At 37.4% G+C, this 22,013-nt stretch overlaps 1 protein-coding gene and 2 long non-coding RNA genes across 3 annotated transcripts; 2 read left to right on the top strand and 1 right to left on the bottom strand.

Moving 5' to 3' along the window:
* Positions 1-925: 925 nt before the first annotated feature.
* On the bottom strand, positions 926-1,394 carry LOC126775909 (uncharacterized). Its single transcript, XR_007669919.1, has 2 exons — positions 1,244-1,394; positions 926-1,060 (listed from the first exon to the last, which is right to left on the bottom strand). It is a non-coding gene; the product is annotated as an uncharacterized LOC126775909 (long non-coding RNA).
* A 2,404-nt stretch (positions 1,395-3,798) lies between these two features.
* On the top strand, positions 3,799-6,351 carry LOC126775910 (uncharacterized). Its single transcript, XR_007669920.1, has 2 exons — positions 3,799-3,931; positions 5,288-6,351. It is a non-coding gene; the product is annotated as an uncharacterized LOC126775910 (long non-coding RNA).
* Positions 6,352-8,120: 1,769 nt separating this feature from the next.
* LOC126776173 (uncharacterized) lies at positions 8,121-9,804 on the top strand. The gene is made up of 3 exons (XM_050498474.1): positions 8,121-8,319; positions 8,396-8,737; positions 9,326-9,804. Exons 1-3 carry the CDS (start codon positions 8,121-8,123, stop codon positions 9,769-9,771), a joined length of 987 nt encoding a protein of 328 aa, XP_050354431.1. The 3' UTR covers positions 9,772-9,804.
* Positions 9,805-22,013: the final 12,209 nt, after the last annotated feature.

The following is a 22,013-nucleotide window of genomic DNA, read 5'->3' as shown; positions in this document are numbered from 1 at the left end:
TTGGTAATATATTTTGTTAGTTAATTTAGCTCATTAAAAAACTACATATTACGGATAAAAAATATATAACAATATATATAGTATACATTTCTTTTGTTTTTCGATACTATACGTTTAATTAGCTATTGCCCGCGCGTTAATATAGTTAAAGGATAAATGTTGAAGCATATGTCTATTTTCTAAAGTTAATTCCTCAACATTTTGTATGGTAATTAAATTTGTTCTAAAATAATGCATTATTTGCGAAGTCGTATATACATGGCATTCATTCTTATGAAAGATATCGAGATAAGATTATACACAGTTCTTAATACTATTTGAGTAGGTTGTTTAAAAATACTCATACCTAAGTACCTATTTGTTTTCGGTTTATAAATAACTTCAGAATTAAAGTTTACAGTTTAGATAGATATATTTCGAAATCTTCCTCGCCGCATATATTTTTTTCTCATTGTTTTGTTAAATTTATACTTAGTCGGCTAGTGGATAATAAGTACTTATTTTTAAATACACAGATTTACCTATCAGTTTTAAAAGAACACAATTTTTATGGAATGGTCTCCAGTTACAATAAATAAAGCACAGGGAAAGACATTCAAGTATGATGAAATATATTTAAGGGAATGCCGTTTTTCTCATGGCCAATTGTATGTTGCCCAGAACCGGGTGCGGCAAAAACCAATTATGAACATCCCACGAAAATAATACTACAAATGTTGTATATACTGAAATAATGTAAGTTTGCCCTTATTGATTTCTTTAATTAGTTATTTGCGAGTGAAATCGTGGGCACAGTAATAAGTTCTAATCATATATCTTCCATGTACAGACAGCGATCAGTTACAGATTTATTATATGTATAGATTAAGTTTTGCTGAATGGTTTATAACATTGTATGTATCAGACTAGTGTATAAAGTAAAAGATTGTTTTGTATTCATTCGTATATTTCTAAAACAAATGATGCATGTTCTCCAGCTCTATAATAAATTACAAACAGATATCTTTTGTAGAGTTGTGTAGTCTTCTTTTTTCTTTAACTACCAAATGACGGTTTTTACCTGAAAGAAAAAAAAATGATTAGACGATACGAGTAAATATATATATTTTTTTAATTTGTGGATTGAATTTGAGAATAGGATAAAAATAACATATCTTAATTTTCAAAAATGGAAATAAAATATTAAAATTTTATAAGCCTTATTTCTACAAGTATGTCGTAATAAGCGAAATGAGTAATGCACCTTGTTGATTTATATGTATGTTGTTTCGTTTCTCCTTTTTCATCTTTATCGCAGTTTTATGTCCATTGTCCATTTATCATCATCGTCCAAGTTTTGTTTACTTTTACGTTTTTAATGTTTAATTTTCAATGCTGTTTTAAGCCATTGTAGTCTCTTGCTCTTCGATAATTCTTAATATCAGTCATTCTGTTGAACAAATTCAGTGAACGTAACTTTTCTCTCTTCGTCGTTGTCAGTTGTACAGTACAGCTATTAACATGTTAGTCAAGTTTCAATGTTTGTGGTTTTACAGTCGGGTTTTTGATTAAATTGAAGCAGACGTAATTTTAATGACGTTGTTTTTTCGCGCTCTTACTTCCATTTTCCCCCTCTTACTTCATTCTTCTTTTTAATAATTTATCTGTCGACTATTTCATTACTAATGTAGCTGTTATTTGATTTTTCTTCTCGTTTATTGCATTTTGCATATCTTTAATCAAATTAGATAATTGATAGATTTTACAATTAGATTGTGTCGCGTCTCGTGCTAACGTGTCTAGACCTATTATTTTTCCGTGAATTTAATAATTTAATAGTAGTAATTTTTGATGTAACAAAAAATTTGTATTTCACCTTATCTTCTCATGCGTCTTCTTTTTACTATTATCTTAAATGTTCAGTAATCTAATCATATTTTTTTATAATTATTGATTATCTTTATTCTTCTCTTCTTTTTCTTTCTATGCCTATTAGTTTCTATATTATTCTTCATATTCACAATGTATTTTCTCCTTTTGACATCTCTGGTCATAATGGTTTCACTAATTTTCATTCTTTACTTTTAACGTCCTTGGCTGTAGAATGTCCGTAGGCTTGTTTAGCTGTTCTCGTCTTGTTGTGTCCTTATTTTATCTTATTAATGTCGATATAGTGGTTATTTTTAATATTATTGTTGATTGTAATTGTGCTTCCCTAATTATAACGTTATCTTCACATTTTTCTTGTTTGTTTTTGTTGTCTTCTTTTTTTATCATTTCCAACTCCATCAAGCACTAGAGTATGTTTGTAAATGTTTTGTTTTATCTGAATTCGATACTTGTATCTAATGCAGTTAGTAGTCTTTTTGCAAGTTTGTTTTACTCTTCTGTGATAGTGGTCGCACTCTACATGACTTTATTTATTTCGGTGTTTAATTATTATAATTTGATTTTGCTGTTTATGTTCACACGCTGCCCTTCTCTTCTTATCTTCAGTCTTTACGGTCCTCAGTGATCTTCATTCTTCTCTCTTCATGTTCTCACCTTCAACGTGATTGTTAGGTAGTTGTAATGTCTTCATCTAAATTGATGTCGTTGTTCATGTTTAAACGCTGTCCTCTTCTTATTTTCCGCCGTCAAATCCCTCTCAGTGATCTTCAGTCTTCATCTTCTCACCTTCAACGTGATTGTTAGGTAGTTGTAATGTCTTCATCTAAATTGCTGTTGTTGTTCATGTTTAAACGCTGTCCTCTTCTTATTTTCCGCCGTCAAAGCCCTCTCAGTGATCTTCAGACTTCATCTTCTCACCTTCAACGTGATTGTTAGGTAGTTGTAATGTCTTCATCTAAATTGCTGTTGTTGTTCATGTTTAAACGCTGTCCTCTTCTTATTTTCCGCCGTCAAATCCCTCTCAGTGATCTTCAGTCTTCATCTTCTCACCTTCAACGTGATTGTTAGGTAGTTGTAATGTCTTCATCTAAATTGCTGTTGTTGTTCATGTTTAAACGCTGTCCTCTTCTTATTTTCCGCCGTCAAAGCCCTCTCAGTGATCTTCAGACTTCATCTTCTCACCTTCAACGTGATTGTTAGGTAGTTGTAATGTCTTCATCTAAATTGCTGTTGTTGTTCATGTTTAAACGCTGTCCTCTTCTTATTTTCCGCCGTCAAATCCCTCTCAGTGATCTTCAGTCTTCATCTTCTCACCTTCAACGTGATTGTTAGGTAGTTGTAATGTCTTCATCTAAATTGCTGTTGTTGTTCATGTTTAAACGCTGTCCTCTTCTTATTTTCCGCCGTCAAATCCCTCTCAGTGATCTTCAGTCTTCATCTTCTCACCTTCAACGTGATTGTTAGGTAGTTGTAATGTCTTCATCTAAATTGCTGTTGTTGTTCATGTTTAAACGCTGTCCTCTTCTTATTTTCCGCCGTCAAATCCCTCTCAGTGATCTTCAGTCTTCATCTTCTCACCTTCAACGTGATTGTTAGGTAGTTGTAGTGTCTTCATCTAAATTAATCTCGTTGTTAATGTTCACACGCTATTCTCGTCTTTTATTTTCAGTCTTCACGGCTTTCAGTGATCTTCATTCTATTTTCTCGATTGCTAGGTAGTTGTAGTCTTCATGTAAATTAATCTCGTTTATGTTCACACGCTGCCTTCCTCTTGTTATGTTCATTCTTCATCGTGTTTGCTAAGTAATTGTAGACTTAATCTAAAATGGTCACGCTGTTTATGTTCACACGCTGCCCTTCTCTTTATATCTTCAGTCTTCACGGTCCTCAGTGATCTTTATTCTTCTTTCTTCATGTTCTCATCTTCATCATGATTGCTAGTTGTTCGTAGAATTCATCTAAATTGATCTCGCTGTTCATGTTCACACGCTGCCATCCTCTTCTTATCTTCAGTCTTCAAGGCCCTCGGTGATCTTCCTTCTTTCTTCGTCGTGATTGCTAGGTGTTCGTACAATTTATCTAAATTGATCTCGTTGTTCATGTTCACACGCTGCCATCCTCTTCTTATCTTCAGTCTTCAAAGCCCTCAGCGATCTTCCTTCTTTCTTCGTCGTGATTGCTAGGTGTTCGTAGAATTCATCTAAATTGATCTCGCTGTTCATGTTCACACGCTGCCATCCTCTTCTTATCTTCAGTCTTCAAAGCCCTCAGCGATCTTCCTTCTTTCTTCGTCGTGATTGCTAGGTGTTCGTAGAATTCATCTAAATTGATCTCGCTGTTCATGTTCACACGCTGCCATCCTCTTCTTATCTTCAGTCTTCAAAGCCCTCGGTGATCTTCCTTCTTCTTTCTTCGTCGTGATTGCTAGTTGTTCGTAGAATTCATCTAAATTGATCTCGCTGTTCATGTTCACACGCTGCCATCCTCTTCTTATCTTCAGTCTTCAAAGCCCTCGGCGATCTTCCTTCTTTCTTCGTCGTGATTGCTAGGTGTTCGTAGAATTCATCTAAATTGATCTCGCTGTTCATGTTCACACGCTGCCATCCTCTTCTTATCTTCAGTCTTCAAAGCCCTCGGCGATCTTCCTTCTTTCTTCGTCGTGATTGCTAGGTGTTCGTAGAATTCATCTAAATTGATCTCGCTGTTCATGTTCACACGCTGCCATCCTCTTCTTATCTTCAGTCTTCAAAGCCCTCGGCGATCTTCCTTCTTCTTTCTTCGTCGTGACTGCTAGGTGTTCGTAGAATTCATCTAAATTGATCTCGCTGTTCATGTTCACACGCTGCCATCCTCTTCTTATCTTCATTCTTCAAGGCCCTCGGTGATCTTCCTTCTTCTATCTTCGTCGTGATTGCTAGGTGTTCGTAGAATTCATCTAAATTGATCTCGCTGTTCATGTTCACGCGCTGCCATCCTCTTCTTATCTTCAGTCTTCAAAGCCCTCGGCGATCTTCCTTCTTTCTTCGTAGTGATTGCTAGGTGTTCGTAGAATTCATCTAAATTGATCTCGCTGTTCATGTTCACACGCTGCCATCCTCTTCTTATCTTCAGTCTTCAAGGCCCTCGGTGATCTTCTTTCTTCTTTCTTCTTTCTTCGTCGTGATTGCTAGGTGTTCGTAGAATTCATCTATATTGATCTCGCTGTTCATGTTCACACGCTGCCATCCTCTTCTTATCTTCAGCCTTCAAAGCCCATGGCGATCTTCCTTCTTCTTTCTTCGTCGTGATTGCTAGGTGTTCGTAGAATTCATCTAAATTGATCTCGCTGTTCATGTTCACACGCTGCCATCCTCTTCTTATCTTCAGCCTTCAAAGCCCATGGCGATCTTCCTTCTTCTTTCTTCGTCGTGATTGCTAGGTGTTCGTAGAATTCATCTAAATTGATCTCGCTGTTCATGTTCACACGCTGCCATCCTCTTCTTATCTTCAGTCTTCAAGGCCCTCGGTGATCTTCCTTCTTTCTTCGTCGTGATTGCTAGGTGTTCGTAGAATTCATCTAAATTGATCTCGCTGTTCATGTTCACACGCTGCCATCCTCTTCTTATCTTCAGTCTTCAAGGCCCTCGGTGATCTTCCTTCTTTCTTCGTCGTGATTGCTAGGTGTTCGTAGAATTCATCTAAATTGATCTTGCTGTTCATGTTCACATGCTGCCATCCTCTTCTTATCTTCAGTCTTCAAGGCCCTCGGCGATCTTCCTTCTTCTTTCTTCGTCGTGATTGCTAGGTGTTCGTAGAATTCATCTAAATTGATCTCGCTGTTCATGTTCACACGCTGCCATCCTCTTCTTATCTTCAGCCTTCAAAGCCCATGGCGATCTTCCTTCTTCTTTCTTCGTCGTGATTGCTAGGTGTTCGTAGAATTCATCTAAATTGATCTCGCTGTTCATGTTCACACGCTGCCATCCTCTTCTTATCTTCAGTCTTCAAGGCCCTCGGCGATCTTCCTTCTTCTTTCTTCGTAGTGATTGCTAAGTGTTCGTAGAATACATCTAAATTGATCTCGCTGTTGATGTTCACATGCTGCCATCCTCTTCTTATCTTCAGTCTTCAAGGCCCTCGGCGATCTTCCTTCTTCTTTCTTCGTAGTGATTGCTAAGTGTTCGTAGAATACATCTAAATTGATCTCGCTGTTGATGTTCACATGCTGCCATCCTCTTTTTATCTTCAGTCTTCAAAGGCCTCGGCGATCTTCTTATCTTCTTTCTTCGTCGTGATTGCTAGGTGTTCGTAGAATTCATCTAAATTGATCTCGCTGTTTACACGCGCTGTCCTCTCCTCTTACTTCATTCTTCACAAGCCTATGTTATCTTAATTCTTCGTGTCATCTTCATCTTGATTGCTAGGTAGTCGTAGTCTTCATCTAATTTGATCTAGCTGTTCATAGTCACACGCGGTCTTCTTTGTTCTTCTTGGTTTAGCTTATTAGCTTAGGAGAAACCTTTGATCTTATTTATATGTGGTGTTGTCTTCATCATTGATGATGGTTGTTAAAAAATTAATAGACTACTATTTAAAATGCCTGGTTCTTTTCGTCACACTGTTTTCTTCATGTTCGTGTTTATATACCTTGTAGTAGTACTCTTTTTTGTATGATCGCCTTGTTGATCTTCACCTGCTGTCACTTCACCTTCACTTATCGATTGTAATTACAAACAATCATTATTTTCTTGTTACATAGTCCATGCTACAATTAAATTCTCCTTTTGATTCGTCTTTTCTTCATCTTAGTTAACACTAACCTTTTTGATATTTTTCTCATGTTTTTTTTTGTTTTTTTAGTGACGAATGTTTAATCACGGTTTTATTTTTTTATTTTCTATCTCTTAAATTAAAATTTAATGTACATAGGTATTTTGCACATATTCTCATAGTAATAAATAGCTTATATTTCCTGTACTTTCGATTAAATTATTACTTTTCATTTATAGCATATTTCCGACGATGCAGTGTTTTTGGTAAATAAAAAACACAAAATGTAATCAAAAGCTAAAAAAAAAAGTTTATTACGGTTTACCAGCATTTTTTGTTTTTCAGCAGGGAAACGTTCGAATGCCATTTTTCTCCAAATTTCGTATTTTGTGTTCTCGAAGTTTTAATTGCGGCACATAGAATCCTGGTCTTTACAATAGTAACAGATATTTTTAAAATAGTCTTGTTTACACTTCTTTAGCTTCCATTGACAACTTTATTTACCTGTTAAAATATGCATTAGAGGAATTCTTACCTACAGACATTCCTTGGACTTCTAATTTGTTTTGAGCTACTTTCAAGTTGTATATAATATTTTTGGGGTGTATGTTTCTATTGGTTCCAGTTCCCATAGTATAAATAAAGAATAAAATGAGTTATTTTTTTTATAACTACTCTGAAATTTATACCAAAATACAGAGGTACGATTTTGTAATTTCGCCATTTTTTTAAAACATCTTACAATTATAAGACTGTCTAAAAAAATGATTACAGCTGAAAATCATTATTAACCTTTAACAAAATAGAAATAGAAACATAAAAATGACAAATATATTATTCGTACAACCTTAAATATTAATTTACAAATGCCTTAATGAAGAAAAATACTTTTTTAAACAGATACATATAACACTTACATAAAATCATCCTGAATCTGTAAAAAATATTTTAAGACACAAACTTGATGTTTCTTTATTGATAATGACTGAAAAGTGAACATTACATAGGTAAAGTTACAGACATATATTTAAACATTTATTTCTTATATCTAGTATAAATCAATAGCTTTAAAATCTGAAATTAAGAATTTGTTAACTGAAATAGAAGGTTTATTACACATAAATGGCATATCAAAATGATTATTATTTCAATTTATAATATATATAACATCGATCATTGTAATCAAAATAATAAAAATATAGTAATATACTCACAAAATATATGTATATCTATGATTTAATTATTGTAATTTTTGATCATTCCAGCGTATTTTTTTTCTTAAATCTTTACGAATTTTGTAAGCTTATGTGGTAAGCATTATTTTTAATTTTTCTCATACGTTATTCATTATGTTTAATTTTCCTCATACATCATCAAACATACTTTTTTTTATTATATATCATCCCTGAAATAATGAGTTAGAAGAAAAAGGCGATGATTTACAATACTGCACCTTGATATATCTATCGCAGCGCAGGTTCTATTGGCAAGGGTCATCAAGGATGATCAGCCGCAGCACCAGTGTTCCGCAGACTGTCAGCCAGTGCGCGAAAACCGCGGAAAAAAGGCAGGAAAGTTTTCTGGTGAAAAAATGCTTAGCCATACCGAAAGCTGTCACACCTATTCCCGACCGAGTAGTCGATCAGCCATTATTCAGTTGTTCGCAGGTGGGCAGGCAAGAAAGTCTGCTGACCGTAGATGGTCAGCCCACACAGCACCATTGATGAGTAGACTGGCGGCCAGAACCCGAAGCATCACGAAGGTGGTCAGCCCGCAGCACCAGTGATGAGCAGACTGGCAGCCAGAACCCGAAGCGTCACGTCCGGCAGGCTGGACAGCCTGCTGACCGAAGATGATCAGCCCGCAGCACCAGTGGAGCGCGGGCTCATGTGTCGCACTCGAAGCACCACGACTGACAGGCAAGAAAGCCTGCCGATCAAAGGTGGTCAGCCCGCAGCACCAGTGATGAGCAGACTGGCAGCCAGAACCAGAAGCATCACGTCCAGCAGGCTGGACAGCCTGCTGACCGAAGATGAGCCCGCAGCACCAGTGGAGCGCGGGCTCATGTGTCGCACCCGAAGCACCACGACTGACAGGCAAGAAAGCCTGCCGACCGAAGGTGGTCAGCCCGCAGCACCAGTGGTGAGCAGACTGGCGACCAGAACCCGAAGCATCACCTCCGGCAGGCTCGGCAGGCTCGACAGTCTGCTGACCGAAGATGGTTAGCCCGCAGCACCAGTGGCGAGCAGACTGACGGCCAGAACATGAAGCATCACGTCCGGCAGGCTGGACAGCCTGCTGACCGAAGATGATGAGCTTGCAGCACCAGTGCAGCGCGGGCTCACGTGTCGCACCCGAAGCACCACGACTGACAGACAAGAAAGCCTGCTGACCGAAGGTGGTCAGCCCGCAGCACCAGTGGTCAGCCCGCAGCACCAGTGGTCAGCCCGCAGCACCAGTGGCGAGCAGACTGGCGGCCAGAACATGAAGCATCACGTCCGGCAGGCCGGACAGCCTGCTGATCGAAGATGATCAGCCCGCAGCACCAGTGGAGCGCGGGCTCATGTGTCGCACCCGAAGCACCACGACTGACAGGCAAGAAAGTCTGCCGTCCGAAGGTGGTCAGCCCGCAGCACCAGTGGTGAGCAGACTGGCGGCCAGAACCCGAAGCACACCTCCGGCAAGCTCGACAGCCTGCTGACCGAAGGTGGTCAGCCCGCAGCACCAGTGGAGCGCGGGCTGATGTTTCGCACTCGAAGCACCACGACTGACAGGCAAGAAAACCTGATGACCGAAGGTGTCCAGCCCGCTTTACCAATGGTGAGTAGACTGGCGGCCAGAACCCAAAGCATCACGTCCGGCAGGCTGAAGGGCCTGCTGACTGTAGATTGTGTCCACAGCTCCAATGGTGCGCAGACTGGCACTCTGAACACTATGCACCACGACTATTACTACTACAATGGTAGGTCCGTGGCACCAGTCGAGCGCAGAACGTTCATTCGCACAGGCACCACGTCGGGCAGGCTGGAGAGACTGTTGGCCGGGGATGGGAGACTGTTGGCCGGGGATGGGAGACTGCTGGCAGCGAAGGGGTTAGCCAGCAGTACCAGTGGTGCGCAGGCTGATGTATCGCACCCGAAGCACCACGACTGACAGGCAAGAAAGCCTGCGGAAGATGGTCGGCACATTGCACCAGTCGAGCGCAGATAGTTGTGTCGCACACGAAGCACCACGTCTGGCAGGCAAGAGAGCCTGCTGACCGAAGGTGTCCAGCCCGCAGCACCTTGCGCAGACTGAAGATGGTCGGCCCGTTGCACTAGTCGAGCGCAGAATGTTGTGTCGCACAGGTTGCACCACGTCCGGCAGGCTGTTGACTGCTGGCCGGAGACGGTTCAGCCAGCAGCACCAATGGTGCGCAGACTGATGTATCGCACCCGAAGCACTGCGACAGACAGGCAAGGAAGCCTCCTGAAGATGGTCGGCCCGTTGCACTAGTCGAGCGCAGAATGTTGTGTCGCACAGGATGCACTGCGTCCGGCAGGCTGTAGACTGCTGGCTGGAGATGGGTCAGCCAGCAGCACCAATGGTGCGCAGACTGATGTATCGCACCCGAAGCACTGCGACAGACGGGCAAGGAAGCCTCCTGAAGATGGTCGGCCCGTTGCACTAGTCGAGCGCAGAATGTTGTGTCGCACAGGATGCACTGCGTCCGGCAGGCTGTAGACTGCTGGCTGGAGATCGGTCAGCCAGCAGCACCAATGGTGCGCAGACTGATGTATCGCACCCGAAGCACTGCGACAGACGGGCAAGGAAGCCTCCTGAAGATGGTCGGCCCGTTGCACTAGTCGAGCGCAGAATGTTGTGTCGCACAGGATGCACTGCGTCCGGCAGGCTGTAGACTGCTGGCTGGAGATCGGTCAGCCAGCAGCACCAATGGTGCGCAGACTGATGTATCGCACCCGAAGCACTGCGACAGACGGGCAAGGAAGCCTCCTGAAGATGGTCGGCCCGTTGCACTAGTCGAGCGCAGAATGTTGTGTCGCACAGGATGCACTGCGTCCGGCAGGCTGTAGACTGCTGGCTGGAGATGGGTCAGCCAGCAGCACTAATGGTGCGCAGGCTGATGTATTGCACCCGAAGCACTGCGACAGACAGGCAAGGAAGCCTGCTGAAGGTTGTCAGTCTGTGGCATCAGTAGAGCGCAGAATGTTGTTTCGCACAGGAAGCGCCACGTCCATCAGACTGGAGAGCATGCTGACCGTAGATTGTATGCCCGCAGAGGTAATGGTGCGCAGACTGGCGGCTAGCATCAAAAGTATCATGTTCGGCAGAGTGGAGGGCCTGCTGACTAAAGATGGTTGGCTTGTGGCACAAGTGGGGTGCCGGCTAATGTGTAGCACTCGAATATTAAACCGCAGCACCAATGGTAACACACCTGACTGGCAACTAGAACCCGAAGCACCACCTCAGGTGGGCTGGAGAGCCTGGTAACTGAAGTTGGTCAGCTTGTGGCCCAATGGGAGCAAAGGTTTAACGCACCACGTCCGACTGCAGAGTATACTGAGGAGCACCATGACAGGCAGGCAGGAAACCTTGATGAACAGAGATGGAGAGCACAGTGGAGGGTTGTTGACAATCAGGCAAACCTGCTAACGGAAAATGATCAGCACAAAGCACCAATAATAGGCAGATTAGTAGTTACAACCCAAAGCCTCCAATGGCTGGTTAGCAGAAGGCTTGATCAGGTCGAGAATGATTAGCCTGCAGCGCATATTGATGTTAGCCATTTGATTAATCTTGCTAGCGTGCAAAAAAATCTGCAGATGACAATGGTCTGCTTGCCCACGATTGACACTTGTCAATTGTCGATCGAGGTAGTCAAGGGAGCTTCAGGCTCTATCATAGTAAACAGGATAACTAGATGACTGGGTATGTTCAGCTGCGGCACTTATGATATGCTGAAAGATTCTTCAGCACCTGTAGAATTAAAAATATGACTGGAGCTGGGAGCTCTGCCATGTTGTATCATGCTTAACACTAGCCATGGATATGTTGATTGCTTTTGGCACCTTCAATAGCAGGCAAAGGGTGAATAAAAATTTCAGATGATCAAACCGCAACACCCACCGAAGCAGAGAGTGGCTGGTTGGCAGGCTGGCTGGCTACAAGGCTGGCGGAATCGTTTACCGGCATAAGAACTATCATGAGTGAATGATGTGCACTAACGTAACACGTAGCGTTGGTGCAGTCAGATAAAGTAGGTGCATGCGCGCTATGGCGGCAGTTATATCCTCGATAGAATTAAACCCTGATCGGTCATCAAAGTCGGTTGTTAGTTGTCTTAGCTCGATAATTCAGCTTGTACCGTGTCACTTAATCCGTACACAGATAAGTCTGGAGACAAAAGACTAGTCACAAAAGTCACAAGGACATCCAATGCCCATGATGCTAAGGCCGTCCGATAAGCTACACAATAAGCACCGGCCATCTTTAGTATAAGTATCTAGTAGTATCTAGTATATTTAAATCCGTTCGTTCTAAACGTTTCGTCTGAAGCAAGTATTATTATCACCGTGAGCAATTGATCGACAGCAGAATGCACATTTCTCGTCCTCGACCTCAAACATCATTAATGCTTAGGGCCAGTCTCAATAAAAAGATCCACAACTGAAAAAAATTATATATGTCCACCGAAGAGTGCAAATCAATGCAAATGCTCAGCTCAAGCAGTATTAAGACTTTCCACCACAATCTATTAATACTTTAAGGGTTTGGTTATGCTTATATAACATTAAAAAATACATGTTTATAATCAGTCATTCATACTAAATAATTTGTTTCATTAGCAAGTTTAAGTCAACATTCACTTACTTCTTTTTTAAAATGGTATGGTATTATACTTTTTTAAATATGTGTTTTGTTAAATGTCAATTGTTCAGATCATTACATTGATTTAGTGACCACAATTCATTTTCCTTGTCTCATCTGTGAATAGTTTTTACTGTGCACGCCCATCCCAGTCCATGGTTCATATTAAATATAGGCATTCAATACTTATCAGCAAGCAAAATTCAGAAATCAGCAAGAATACACAGTCAAATTTACAAGATTATATACATTCAAAGCATTACAGTGACACATATGGCTGTTATTATTACAATATAATAATAGCATTTTACAGGCTAATTATAATGCTTAATAAACATTCATCACCATTTAATGTGCCATGCAATTTACATACACACTTCGCATGGTTCACGCTATAACACCATTGCCAGATTCAATAAATAGTCTAAACAATCGTTATTCAAGTTAACGAAAACAATGTTCACAGGAACAATCATAAAGCATAGTTTCTTTTCTAACAATCAAATAACCATTACAGTACTGCGTAAGAAAATAAGTATTGATACCAAAAGCAAATAATTTAATAAATTACACCTCTGTATATATTACATACCTTATTGTGCTTGAATCATTGTTTTTATCTACATACTCTTTATTTATGAAAAATGCACATATTTTATAACTGATATATATCTGTACATACATATATATGTACATACATACATCATTTTGCATTATTCGCTCTCATTTTTGGCAATAACCTCGACATCATTTTAAATACCAGCATGCATGGTATTCAATTCAGTCACTTATGTAGTACGTAACTTATATAGCTTTTACACCAGCAGACATCTAGCTAAACAAACTTAAAAGAAGGAAAACGTAAACGGATTACGGATATGTGAATCTAATGAGGTTTCATAATTAACTTGAAAAAAAGAATCCGCATAAATACCTCGATCTCTACTGCTTCAATGAACATATAAAATAGTTTAACTACATACGTAGATAATTTAAGTAGATTAAATAAAGAATCATGCATTATGTCAGTAATATCGCAATTTCTCCATGATATACCTTTATTATTTGAATCCTTTTGTTTTTCTGTTCATATAATTATTAATGTAATCAATTGTGCAAGTATTTCATATTTGTCTTTCCGACCGATAGTAATGAACGTAGGTTCCAGAAATAAGTTTGTCTCGTAATACCTAATTATATAATTTTGTCTTGAATTATAAATTTTAATGATAATTTAGTGGATAATTTTCTGAAAATTCTGAAAAACAATATGACCTACATGCCGAAAGGCATTAAATATGTCTGTTAATTTGTATATTTGTCCTAAATTAGGTATGATGTAGTTTTCAACTAGTCTTTATTATTTCAAATTGTAATCTTTACTAATAGCATTTTTTTGCCCTTTGCTTCGTAGTTTTAACCACTTACCTTTAGCATTAATAACTTGCAACATATGCTCTGGAACAGCTCACCCGAAGTATTTGCAAATATATTTCTATTTTAAATAGTATTTTCGTTTTCAAGGTAATTCTTAATTTTTATAATGATATTAACTGGTTTGTTAACATATTGTTTACGAAACTTGTACGGTAGTATAACACGTGATAGTAGCAATAGTTTCTGCTGAATGTGCCTGGTTTCGGTAGACTTTGAACTCGCAAGTCTAGCTGGCACTTCCAGAAGATAGCTGTGAATTGTACACAGGAATGAGTGATTTACAATTTAATAATGTCATCAACATCATTGATCATTTGAAATAAAACTCACCGTAATTTTTATTTATCCACGCTTGGGAGTATCATTGTACTCTTAGGTTAATTCAGTAAAGTCATATTTAATATAAAGGAATGTGTTATAAATCATCGTAAGCTGAGAGTATTTTTAGGAACAGTGACAGTGTTCACAGCTAATATATATATATATAGTATTTTGCATGAGTATGATATAATAAATTTGTCCTCAAATATTTTCCATCCTAAAATAAACATCTATCGAGTGGCTTTGGAGCTAGTCTTTTTGCTAAGCCTCTACGTATTAGAAAAACCTAAGTACCTTTTGCCTCGGGCGTTTCCGTCAGTGCTCGTGAAGTAAGCATGTTCATCGTGTATGCTTTGGTGTAGTATTAAGTATTAGTACAGCTAACTGAAGAGGGCGTTTTAACCTGGACTTTGAAAGCACATTAACATCGCCGCCGACGGTTCAAGTAATGGTAGAGATGCTTAATGTTACCAACATCCAAACCTGCTTCTATGTAAATTAGTTTGGATGGCAGACCAGCCGTTTTGTCAATCGCATGCCGTGTACATAATTGCTCGATTGATTTAAATTACACCACCGTTCGGATATCCGTCTGGTTCCGATAGTCCTGAAGATAATTTTAAAAGGCACACAAACAGCGATAGGTATCGCCACAACATTTATGCATTTTCTATATCGTATAACACCTACGCATATACGAAATTTATAATCCTAGACTCTTTTATTTTTTTGTAATCATAAATTCATTCTTTCAGTAAAACGTTCAAGATTTTAAGTAAGACTTGCCCAATGGCAGATTTATCAGTTTGACCTCGTAATGTATTAACGAAATATTTTTCAACGTGGTTCGTACATTCAACCAGTTCAATAGTATTTGAAGTGATCAAAATCAGCACGCCCATAGTGGGAATGACCACTTACCTAAGTCTTGCGTCAGTCAGGACCGGTTAAATCGCTTTCAAGTTACAAATTTCGTCCGCTGACCGCTATACTTTCGTTCTTGTATGAGTCCCTATTCAGGATAATATATATTCAAAAAAAATAATCATTTTGTCCGTGACTGTTGGTGACGGCTCGGAGTTGTTAACAAATATTTGGGTGTTAGCCTTCTGGAAGGTTCCCCTTGGTAAAGTTATTTGGGCTTGACGTCACCGTCACGAAAACCGGACCATCGCTGTGAAAGTGCATATACATAATAATTACTTAAATATTTCTTTTTGTTATTACTTAATAAGAAGGGCAAGGGCAAGATACTTGATCACTTACCAATACAATATAACATCCACGTTTAGATGGTTCAATCAGTTAAAAGTGATGCATAACAGATTATTAATTTAATTACATATGATTCAGTAAATATTCATTTTATTTTGTATTCCCGGAGATAATCAGCCCACACGTTGCAATAATTTTATTTGTCAGCGTCGTAAGTGACCTACTAGCTATGTTTTATAATTCCAGAAACTTCTTACTTCTTTAACATGTATATGAAATTGCGTCGACGTAAATTTGGAGCATAACGTTGAAGTATTCTAACATATGTTCAACGTATGGCGAGCACCTACACTTCTCAGACTGGTTAACTCTCCGACTGCTCACGTTAAGCCTTCATAAGCCAACATTGGTTTCACGTCTTACAGTAGAGAGCCTGTTTGGATTCAATGTTATTGCACAACATTGCCCTCTATTTCACATTGAGAATTTTAAAATTATAGTACAATAAAAAAAGTAGGGCAGTCAAGACTTTCTTTATAACATTTGACTCACCAAAATGATCTAACTCGTTTGGCCAGTATCAAATGTGAGCGAAGTACGCGTTAATGGCAACGCCTTTGCGCGGTAGACAGCTCCATAGACTGCGTCCCGCGTGGTGGGTTAGGGCAGTTGGCAACTCGACCCGCCAGCTGTTCAAGATCTGAGACTCGAAAAGAACACACATACGAAAAGACCCGCTTGCGAGTCGAGGATTTCGGTTAACACTGATGAAATCATGACGCAATTGCCTAACTTTTACCTAATGTGGGCTGATACCGGAATGGAAGCATGTTTCGCGTCGCTATTTCGGTGCAGGGCCGCATGCCGTGCCGAAGCGAACTTAGCAGCTTTCCGAGACGGCAACTGAAGTAACCGATGACAGCATTCTCAGGAACTCGGCAGCATCGTGACTGCTACGTCGATCTTCATTAAGTCGATGATGACTCATGGAATAATACATGTCGGGTGAAATACGAACAAACATACAAAAGAGAAAGATTTGAAATAAAATTCAACAGACCAATTATTTTCAAATTATTTTTATTTGCCATACTTAAAACATATGTTACAATTTATTATTCAATATGAATAAAACTTTTAATTCCAATCCACTATTGTTAAATAGAAAACTGAAATATTAATTAACAATTTAAATAAATGTAAATTAACTAAATAAATGCATGATACCGTTACAAACCCATATCGTAGCTAGCAGCGACCACGCCCCAGTGGCAGCCAAGATGGCGGCCGTCTGATGCAGACCCACGCGAAACGCAATGGGACTGTAATTTAGAAAACATCCTACATATATCACAGATTCAGTTACAATTTTACTTTACCTAATTATCCTACTTGAGTAACACATAATGGTTTAACATTGTCTAATTCTTTAAAAAAATTATCAAGGCCGCTGAGATCATTCTTCCAGAAATTATTGATTTTTTCACGTTCCTGCTTGGCGACTTCTTCTTCTTTATTATTTAATCCGAGGTCTGCTTGCATTTGAGCCCACCTTCTAGCACGTTCTCTTTGTTTGTTTAAAAGTTCACTTTCAGCACGAGATAATGAATGGCTTAAAATAGCGATTATTCTCAGGTCACGCTTTCTCTTTGTCTTGGCATTTAATGACTTACATTTTACTTTGCGGACCCAGTTAGAAAGAGATTCACTTTTACTCTCACAGAAATCAACAACAGATTTTTCTTGTGCACTGTAGCCCATTTTGTTTTATAAAGGACTTTAGAATATTGCGAGATGAGACAATATTACACACCTGAATCAGACCAGGCACTAATGATATTTGTAGAACTCCAAGCACTTCACAACTCGACGTCCGCACCGAACCGCATTGAGAAATCAATGAGCTGCTAGCTGACGTCATGCTAGCTTTATATACCCGACGCCATTGGGGCCGCGCAACTGCGCAGTTATGGAACAAAATGGCGCCGTTCCAACGCAATTCCCAGCAATATGACGATCAATACTAAACTTTAATCAAGTATTTATACTTATATATTTCAGAAACGTGACTTTGATATAATTTTTTTTGTGTTATTGCATCATAATTGTTTGATTCTTAGAAATTTGACAGAAATATTATTATTTTCTTTGCTTAACAATAATAAATAAATAAAATAGGCTTTATACATTTTAGATTTTATATTTTTTTATAAGTATCAATATGATTCTAAATTCTTTACGTAAATGTTTTAAATAAATATTCTAGAAACGAGTGGAGCAGTAAATTTTGATATTATACAAATAATATAGAATTATTATAGATTGATAACGAAAGCTTCGTTAATAATAGTAAAATATAATAATATATTTAGTAAATAATAATAAAATAAAACAAATTAACGTGCTTCAAAATAAAATAAAAAACCATATTTTATAATGTACACAATTTGATTCTTGTTAAAATATATTATTTGCTAATTTCTTGTTAAAATTGTGTTACATTAGGTATGTATCTACTGTATTTAAATTTGATATATCATTTTGACCTAGTGAAACGTATTTGATGAGTCAGGTATATGATAGAAGGAAGCTTGAAATAAGAATAACTTCATAGTATAATAAATTCAATGACGAATAATAAAAAATAACGAGTTAAAAAAATAATCTACATCAAGTATAATTTGCTTTTCTGTATCACCCTCTCAGTAAATATTCCTAAATGAATATGTTACTTATAAAAAACTAAAAATGAATTAAAACGGGTATATTGTATCGAAATAAGCTTTAATAACTAATAATAATTTCCCATTATTTATTCATAGTAATGTTAATAGTATGTCTTATCCTTTAGATGGAACATATTGTGTAAAGCTTAAAATATCTTGCTTAAACGCCGTAAGTAACAATAAAACAATATATTTATACCTGCCATTTTCAGGTAGAAAAATTCTCAAATGGTGTCCTTCGGAACAAGCTAAATACATGTAAAAAGTTATACTAGATATTTAAGACAATAGATTTTGAGACAAAGCAATTTTTTTTAAGAAGATAATAATTAATTTCTGAGAATTCTGGAAATAAAAGAGGGTTTGTCTGTTTCCAGCAAATGAATTTACATTGAACTGCTAGTTTCTAATCATCTATTAACAAAATCATCGACATTAAAAATCCATTACATTTTATACTTTTGTGTAACATAAAAAAATATCTTTATACTAACTACTTAGCATAGTAGAATTATTAATTATCAAATGTAACCTAAATATGTATCGATGCTAATCTTATAATATTAATTTTAACTTATCTTGAAATCGGGCGTAACGATTGAGTGACAAAAGAAAAAATATCAGTCAGTAATTATTATTAGAGCTCAGTCGCCCTAAGTACCTTACTAATTATTAATATTTAGCTAAACACAATATTTATTTAGCTGAAGTTGCGGTGATAGTTTATTATTATTATAATGATTTAAAATCCATAAGTAGGTACTTAGCTGTTAGATAATGAGTTATTTCGGTAAGTGGGTACTATATATTTAGCAGTGTTTTAATTACTTTCTATTTTTAATAATTTCGGTTCGATTTTTATTTTTATGTCAATAATATATTATTAGTAATCAGCTACGTTTATAAGAATAATTATTTGATATACGAACAATGAGTAATAATAATGATACATGTACTGCGTATGAGCGGAGGGCGCTGAGTCACATGATAAATATCGTTTGCAAGGAATTATCATCTATTACGCATAAATACGGAATGGTTTTAAAGTATATTATGGCTTGAATTCACATTAGGAAACAAGATGGCCGCACGAACGGCTATTGTTTGTGACGTCACGTTCAGCCTCGCCGCAACGTGCCGCAACGGTCGATAGCTTAGCAGCTGCCAACTGCCGCTGCCGAGAAACTCGTTTTGAAGGGCTTCGTTGTTCGCTTAGGAAATAATACGATAAAATGAACTCGTTTGTACGGCCTCATAGAGAGCGTGTCTAAAGGACGTACCGAACTTTCCCACATGTTTTTGTTTAACATATAGAAAAAAATATTTGTTGCCGTTTAAGTCTCGTATTCATTTTGCAATATGTCTATTAATATTAACATAAAAAAGGAATTCTAATATATAGCAACGTTTAAAAATTAGATAATTATTTAAATTTTTTGTGCTACTTAATCTGAAAAATAAGAAAGCAAATTTATAAATTCCATAAATAGCGAAATGAAATAGAACGACCACATAGGACGATGCTCCAAGTCAATGACCTGACAAATATACGGCAAGATGTTTTTTCAACGATAACGATATAAATATTATTAAAAGTAATATGAATAGTTTTGTTTTAATTGAAATGTTTCTTTTATTAAACATAATGTTATAAAGATGTATGTTTTGTTTGTTCGATTTCGTCTAATCCCATTCATATAGCACTTTCATTTTTCATAGGTATATGGATGGATTTGAAAAAAAAAACAACTAAAATTAAATCAAAAGGTATCATTTTGAAATTTGAACCAGTAGTTTCAGAAATATTACGAGATATTCAAATAAACTCATAATAAAAAATAAGCTGGACTTGTTGAACTTGTAAGATTTAAGACGCATGCAGTACCGCCGATTAGATCGGTTGGCGAATGTTTGTATACCATAGCCTGATTGACTGACACGGGAAAAATCCCCAACTTATAATATTCCCTACGAAGTCGTGACGGGTACCAAGTATTTTATAACTTTTATAAACATGATAGCTTATGTCCGCGGCTTCACGCACGTAGGATTTTTTTTACACGGAGTTTTTATAATTTTGTATCTTAATATATTTGTAAAGGTACTCCGTAATAAATATCATAATAACTAAAAGTGCTTATCGTTGTCTGTGCGTCTATACATCAGGTATCAACTAATGCATTAAGCATTAACTAATTAATTGGCACATTAAGATATTCAGCATTTTAACAATATTTATTTCTTAATGAGACAAATCTTTGAAAAAAAAATACTTGAATATCCAAGAAATACATCAGTGTAAAATTTTGACAAGCCTGATTGACTGACCAACCATTCATGACATATTCTTTGCACTGTCACTGCATTAGTTGATACCTGATGTATAGACGCACAGACAACAATGCTTCAGTAGAGCTTCAGTAATAACAAATTCGAAATTTTATATTGAACTCGATCGAGAACTATCAAAAAGTGATCTTCCTATACATGCGACATTCACTATAATATTTTTAGGATACAAGGCCTGATGAATTGCTTATGCTTATATAAGATATCACTGTAGGAAGACTGTAAGAATAAAATTAACTACACAGCTTATCCATTTCTAGCATATAATACAGTAAGCCCCACGCGTTTTACAAGGTTATATTTAACTTCAGCCGATACTGTAGAGAATTTTACATTAGATCAAACTGAAAAAAGTTGCATCTTCTGCAGCTGTACGCTACGTATACTATTACTGTATTTTTAAAATCTATAACTCAGTTAAATTGAAAAGTAGATACAATAGTATGTATTTACAGAGTATTTAATTTTTTAATATTATTTTTATAATATTCTTTATAAAAATATATAATATAATATAAGGTTAAAATAAATCAGTTTTTTATGTTTTTCACACTGTTATATATAATCAAAATAGAAAAATATGTATATTTCTATATACCTTATATAAGAGACTTCGTATAAGGAGAATATCGTCTAGCTACGTCAGAGTAGAATGGAGCCACGGTGGCTCAGCCATCCCATCTCAACCCCTGCGTGGCATAAGAATGGGGGAATAGATTTCCGAGGGTCGACAGTATTGAAGTCAGGCAGGCGGCCGGCCAACATAGACGGCTTAATTCTATCTATTTATTTTATGAACGGCATCGACCTCAAAACAAACGATATTATTATACTGTGTGTATTAAATACTTATGCAACGTATTGGTCATATTAATAATTGACTTCGTTAATAAAAAAGCATGAAGTATTAAATTATCGAATTTTCAACGGAAGTGAACCGAAAAATTAACATCCGAAACTTGTACCCTTTTAGGGCTGGGATATTTGGGAAATTGAAACAAAAACAAGCAGGCAAATGAATTATTATTGTACTGTAGTATGAATACAATAAAAAACAATGTATCATTGAAGAAGAATAATCAGAATTTAGCATTAGATGTATGTTGCCCTTCATAAACATTAGCTAGTATTATGTGATCTGTGCTAAATTAGCATAATTATTATTAAAATTCATTCGGCGATGATCGTTTAGCGGTTTAGCCCGAAAAATAACACTGTCAGGTATAAAATACGGAGTAGCGAGTACGGATCCTACTCTCTAGCCGTCTAGCTCACACCCACGCTATGCCACTGCTCGCACTTTGCACATATCGTTCAACCAATTACATCATGCGACGCGCAGAACGTACGAGCGTGGCGTGGCGCGTAATTCAAACAAACAAAATGACAACAAGTCAACGAAAACAAAAACTATGCTTGTGTTTTGCGGCACTTTTGAATAAGAATACGACATTATTAAGTATATTTAATTGCACTGTC

Source organism: Nymphalis io, chromosome 19, assembly GCF_905147045.1.
Source record: "Nymphalis io chromosome 19, ilAglIoxx1.1, whole genome shotgun sequence".
In the NCBI taxonomy this organism is placed as follows: domain Eukaryota; kingdom Metazoa; phylum Arthropoda; class Insecta; order Lepidoptera; family Nymphalidae; genus Nymphalis; species Nymphalis io.
Note: the sequence above shows the minus strand (reverse complement) of the source record. Positions and strands in the feature narration are given on the sequence as shown.

Coding starts and splice junctions, on each gene's coding strand:
- LOC126776173 (XM_050498474.1), top strand. CDS start 8,121: ATGATCAGCCGCAGCACCAGTGTTCCGCAGACTGTCAGCCAGTGCGCG. Junction 8,320..8,395: donor AAGTCTGCTGACCGTAGATG/GTCAGCCCACAC, acceptor GTCAGCCCGCAG/CACCAGTGATGAGCAGACTG. Junction 8,738..9,325: donor AGAAAGCCTGCCGACCGAAG/GTGGTCAGCCCG, acceptor TGCTGACCGAAG/GTGGTCAGCCCGCAGCACCA.